General features: G+C 47.9%; 1 protein-coding gene across 1 annotated transcript in view; it reads right to left on the bottom strand.

Annotated features, from left to right (window-relative positions):
* The window catches only part of IL4I1 (interleukin 4 induced 1), a 5,390-nt gene extending 57 nt beyond the window's left edge, over positions 1–5,333 (bottom strand). Inside the window, exons 1-6 of the mRNA XM_072847860.1 lie at positions 5,058–5,333; positions 3,985–4,097; positions 2,993–3,194; positions 2,470–2,538; positions 993–1,126; positions 1–781 (exon numbers count right to left, since the gene is read on the bottom strand). The exon at positions 1–781 is cut by the window's left edge and continues 57 nt beyond it. Of these exons, the coding sequence (XP_072703961.1) occupies positions 1–781; positions 993–1,126; positions 2,470–2,538; positions 2,993–3,194; positions 3,985–4,097; positions 5,058–5,333 (1,575 nt within the window). The remainder of the gene's footprint in view (positions 782–992; positions 1,127–2,469; positions 2,539–2,992; positions 3,195–3,984; positions 4,098–5,057) is intronic.
* Between the last annotated feature and the right edge of the window lie 667 nt (positions 5,334–6,000).

Genomic DNA, 6,000 nt, shown 5'->3' with positions numbered 1-6,000 from the left:
CAGCATCTGGGCTTCGCCGCTGTCATGGTGGATGTTGCTCGCAGCCCTGACGGCCGATTTCATGGCGGTGTCAATCCAGGCGTGAGGCTGAGCTGCGTGTTCTCCTGCAAAATGCACCCTGCCTTCGTGTTCAAAGAGAGCCTGCGAGTAGTCGACGAACTGGTAAGGGGTGAAGGCAGCAAAGGCCCCCAGGGAGTGTTTGTCCAGCTGCCACTTCTGTATCACGTACTGGTCGCAGGTGTACTGCAGGTACTCCTTGCTCACTTGGTGGATATCTGACAGGTCTTGGAGGACCACATCCAGGCACTTCTCATCCGTGAGAGGCAGGAAAAAATCAGCATCATTGTTCCAGGTGTAGGAAGCCAGGATCACGCCCACCCCGCTGGAGAAGTTGTGGCTGGGGTAGTAGATAAACCGAGAAGGGCGGTCAGTGATGGACTGCCCTCCTCGGATGCCATCCTTCTCCCAGAACTTCTCAGAGCAAGCCAAGGCTATTTTGGAGGCGCTTCCATAGTGGATGGAGCGCAGGGCGTGGGTCTTTGGAGGAGAGAGGGGTGGCAGGAATTGGATGTGCCTGGTGGCTTTGGCTGTGGATGTGACAAGGACGTAATCTGCAGTCACTATGGTTGGGGCCAGAGTGTCCGGAGTGCGGTAAAACACATGGACTTTGTTTCCCTTGGTCATGATTTTCTCCACCGTGCAATTGAACTGGATGACATTGGGCAACGCTTTGTGGAAGGCTTTGGGCAGTTGGTCAAATCCCCCTGTGATTTCATCAAAACTGAAAGGAAGAAGAAGCAGGAGGTGAGGGAAGGACATTGGGGTTTAGGAACTGTAAAACCTGACCTCTTCTAATGCTAACAGAGCTTGGTGGCCCTTTGAGTCAGGAGTGATTCCCATTCAGACATCTAAATGCCACTGAAATTTCCTCTTCTGGTGGATTGCTGTGGACCAGCACAAAATGGGGTTTGCCATAAGAGACATCGTCTTACCTCTCATTAGAGTAGATATCAAAATCCCACAGTGAGGCAAGGAAGGACAGATAAAATCCAGAGTCCTCGTTCAACAAGTCACCGATCATCTGAACTGCTCCTCGGCTTAGATTTCCTACTTTAATCAAATACTCCTAGAAAAGCCAGTAAGAAGACATAGCCTGATGTTATTATCTCAGTTAGTGCATGTATCCCCTTTACACCCCAAGCCAAAAGCCATGCCCTGCTGCCTTGTTCCTGCTCCTGATCTACTTAAGGCCTAGATCAGAAGCTTTTTTCTTATGCAGTTCTTGTAGCTTCTTGCAGGAGATAAGTTTCCTCTGATTTAGCATGACAGAAGTTCTGGAGATGAATGAATAAGGGATTTGTGGCTTGGTGTACCCACTCTGACACAGCTGGATCACATGAAAATGCAGTGGATTGCTCAGTAAATCCTCCCCAAGGCTTGATACTTCATCATGTCTGATTGAGATCCATGATGGAGGAACATGGCCAATCTGGATGATACTGCAACACTACAGGCCTGGGGAAGAGTGGCTGGAAAGCTGCCCAGCAGAGAAGGACCTAGGGGTGTTGGTTGACAGCCAGCTGAATATGAGCCAACAGTGTGCCCAGGTGGCCAAGAAGGCCAATGGCATCCTGGCTTGTATCAGAAATAGTGTGGCCAGCAGGACTAGGGCAGTGATTGTCCCCCTGTACTTGGCACTGGTGAGGCCACACCTCGAATACTGTGTTTGGTTTTGGGGCCCTCACTCCAAGAGAGACATTGAGGGGCTGGAGTGTGTCCAGAGAAGGGCAACGAAGCTGGGGAAGGGTCTGGAGCACAAGGCTGATGGGGAGCGGCTGAGGGACCTGGGGTTGTTCAGCCTGGAGAAAAGGAGGCTGAGGGGAGACCTTATCGCTCTCTACAACGACCTGAAAGGAGGTTGTAGAGAGGTGGGGTCGGTCTCTTCTCCCAGGTAACAAGTGATAGGATGAGAGGATATGGCCCCAAGCTGTGCCAGGGGAAGTTTAGATTGGATATTAGAAAAAATTTCTTCACCAAAAGCGTTGTCAAGCATTGGAACAGGCTGCCCAGGGAAGTAGTGGAGATAAATACCTCCAGGGATGGTGATAAGATGTGTAGATATGGTGCTTAAGGACATGGTTTAGTGGTGGACTTAGCAGTGCTAGGTGAATGGTTGGACTCGATGATCTTAAAGGTCTTTTCCAACCTAAACAATTCTCCTAACCCTTTGCAGAGCATTTCCAGTCACCACTGCTTCTCTCCTATTTCCAGATGATGAGACTGCTCTAACAGTCATGCTTGCTCCTTTTTCAGTTTTTTTAAGTAGAAGGCAGAATTGATTAGGGAAAAGGCATCCAAAAGTGTCAACAGAGGAAGAGACTAGAGCGACTCAGGTCCTTTCTCAAAGCAGGGATGCAGGTTTATCATTGATGGGGGGATTAAATTTACTCTTGAGCCCCAGCCCTTTACCTTGGTGGAGAAGGAGTCATATTCAGCTAGATATTTCTTGCAGTCTGTAGCGTGGAACTTCTTGAAAGCCTGGAGAGGAAACATTGGTATATTCATGAGAAAAAGTGCATTTCCCAATGTGTTGCCCCAGATTCTGTTAGGATTCATCTGGGATATTCAGTCTTGGGGCTTAGTAAGCCCTGGAGCTGAGATAGAGCTAGTGGATCCTGCTGCTTGGGCTTCAAGTTTTGTGAAGTTATGCCTTGGTGTGGCATTTTCTGATTCACCCAACTCTTTGTGAATCTGTTGCAGAGAAAGGAGGTCTTGTATATAAAGAGGGTTTTGCAACCAGCTGCCCTAGTTTCTGAATGAGCCTTTCTGCTTTTGATTCTGAAAGGACCCTACTCTTCCTCAACTCATCATTGAGTCTTCCTCAACCCATTGTGCAGGTGAGGGTCCACCACAGCTCAGAGGAAATAGCTTCAATGTCTCATGGATGAGCAAAATTGCTGGAAGGTAGCATCCCTTCCCCATAGGCATGTACCTTGCTTAGTGCTTCTCTATAAAGCTGGCTGGCACTCTTGCCTCTCTCTGATGGTTTCACTGTGTAGTTTAGGATGTTGGGGTTTCTATTCACTTCCTCAGCTCTTGTCCGAGTGCCATTCACAAAGTACCAGGTCTTGTCGTCTGTCTGGATGAATGGGTTTAGCTTCAGGTCAAACTGCCTAATGAATTCACGGACGAGCCTAGAAATAGGAGAGTACATGGGGACAAGTGTTTGCAAACAACCAAACCCAAAAACCCGGCCACCAAAACATTAGAAGCATAAAAGAACACTTTCCCATCGGCTATGTTGGTGTAGCCATGTATTATTTGGGCTTGTGAGTAGAGATTGCAGTTATTTAAGGCACTGTTGCCTCTACTTTTTGCTGCTTGAAGTTGTCCAGCCTGCTCCCAGCTCAGTGCAGCAACCATGGGGCTACGGAGAAAGGAGCCCTCTGGCTTATGCTCTCTCCAGCTACTGGTTGCACAAGGATGTAATCGGGAGTAAGAGCAGTGCCCTGTTGAAGTGGGAGACAGGGGTTCCCCGTGGCTCCAACTGTTCTCCCTGGCACGTGGTGTGGTTGCTGACTCACCTACAGCCTCTTCCCATACTATTTTGGCTGATGACTGAACCTTGTTTGATTCTACCCTCTCACAGAGCCCAGGTTGGATGCCCTCTCCATCAGAGCTGATGGAAATGCATCCATCTTCTGATGTTGTGACTTCCAAAACAGAGGTCTGACCATGCACAGACATGATACTGAGATGAGAGGTCTTCCTGCATTCTCCCAACTCAAATGCAGGTGACAGTGTGGTTTTTGTCCCTTTTATGCAGATGCTAAGCTCTGGGGGAGAGATGGGGCAGACAGCTCCTTCCTCCTGCTGTGCTACACCCATGTCAAAGTCCTTGGCCCCATCTCAAAACACAGCCTTGCTCCTCAAAACAGGCTGTTTCCTCATCTGATTGTGGCCTGAAGTAGGACGGTGCCTTACCTGTGCTTCCCTGGCAGGCGCATGGGTCCCAACTCCACATACCAGTCCTGTCCCTCTGGTCGGTATGTCCTGATCCGCCCACCTACCTGATTGCTTATTTCCAGAATGGTAACCTAAAAACAAGGATGGGGTGGAGATTGCAGATGTTCAGGCAATGGCTATTTTAAGCAAACCACCTACAAAGCAATTTCACAGGCACTGTGGCAAGCAGCATTTATGGCCCATAGGGTGGGACAGGTCCCCTCTAGATGGCAAATGAACCATTTGTAGATCCAAACCTCTTTCTGTATTGGCCAAGATCCCTCTACCTACAGGGCAGTTTCTCAGTTCCTAACTTCTGTGTCACGTTTGGGCACCTGCTTTCTGGTGAGAGGGTCCTAGTGTTGGTTCAGATACTCCCTGTGCTGGAAGGATAAAACAGGGGTTTGAAAACAGCCAGAGGAAGGCACCAGCCTGTCTCATCATGCCTTTGAAACCTTCTTTGAAACTCATGGGTTTGAATTTTGTCTAGCACCTTGGGGTGGTCAACACAGTTTTGAAATCCCCAGACTACCTGCTGCCTTAGCAAGGCAGGATTTGAAGGGCTCATGAGTCTTGTGCTGGTTGATCTACAGCAACAAATGTCACCATTGGGCTGCGAGTTGCAGCAAGCTGGAGAATTGTAGAAGTTGAGGCTGGAAGTGCCTCTCAAGGGGTCTAGTCTGACCTCCTACTCACAGCAGCGCTGCCTCCAAGGCTGTCCAGGGCAGCTGTAGCTCTGCCTGATCTCAAAAACCCTTAGGGTCAGAGAAAGAAGACTGCATCTTTTTACCTTTGCTGCTTACATTCATTTGGGGAGCAACTAAACAACTTGCTTTGCATACAGCTTCCCCTTATCCCCTCCCATCCATGCCTGCGGTTTTGAAAATTATGCCTAAATCAGATGAAATTACTGGAGCCCCATTGCTTTTCCTTCCGTCTCCCACCACTGTGATCCACTTCCTTGCATTTCCTTCTCCCTCTCTATGCTGGAAAATGTTTAGAGTAGGAAAACAAGACCCAGTGGCACTCATGGCTCTCATGCAACTACTTACTGTGTGGCCGGCATCTCGGAGCAACTTTGCTGCTGTAAGTCCGCTTATTCCTGCACCGACGATGACCACATTTGCTGGATGAGTTGCAGGTTCTAGCCCATCTTTGACAATCTTCAGCAGTTCCTCATAGTCTTTGTCATGAAGGCAATACTCAGGGAAACATGGAAACCTCTTTGCACTTAGGAGACCTACTAGCAGGAGTATTTGGAAGAGGACTAGGAAGAGAAGAAAAGAAGAGAAGACAATAATGCAACAAAGGCACTTGGCAATCAGCATGCAAGTTCATTCCTGGCAGCCTGGGAGGGAGGTGACAGCTCAAACTGGCTCCAAGTATGTTGGTGTCCATACCCTGAAGAGGAATATCTAGCAAGTCTGTTTTCAAATCAACTGGTATAATTATGAAATCCATGGCATCAGCAGGTCTGTCCTGACTGTAGCCAGATGTCAAGTGGTGTCAGTGAATGTGATTTTTTTTTTTTTTTAGGGAGAAATTAAGCCCATAGATTATTTTTTTCCTACTCATGTTCTGCTTGTGCAGCTGCTGTGGTGAGTTCCCAAAATGAGTTTGACCCCTTTGAATAAGCTCAAAAGACTCCATAATGAAGAACGGTAATTAATGTCATTCACGTGCAAAGAATTAAGGCAATCTTCTTGTCCCAACTGCCCCTTCCCGTACCTTAGCAATTCATGGCATTTTTGATCCAGCAGTTAGAAGGTTGGAGAGAGGAGATAATATTATATAGAAAGATAGAGAGACTAGATGGAGACTATTGCTTAGATGGACAGAATAGATGGAGACAATATTACATAGAAAGAAGGGGAAGGAAGTTTGAACAGAAACCACCCTGGAATTTTTCTAGTTTTGGTTTCTGTTCTCCAAAACAACTAGAGGGCAACTTTCATTTTCTTTTCCTTCCCCTGAATACTGCCAGTTTTCTTCCAG

This window comes from Ciconia boyciana, chromosome 29, assembly GCF_034638445.1.
Source record: "Ciconia boyciana chromosome 29, ASM3463844v1, whole genome shotgun sequence".
Classification (NCBI taxonomy): domain Eukaryota; kingdom Metazoa; phylum Chordata; class Aves; order Ciconiiformes; family Ciconiidae; genus Ciconia; species Ciconia boyciana.
Note: the sequence above shows the minus strand (reverse complement) of the source record. Positions and strands in the feature narration are given on the sequence as shown.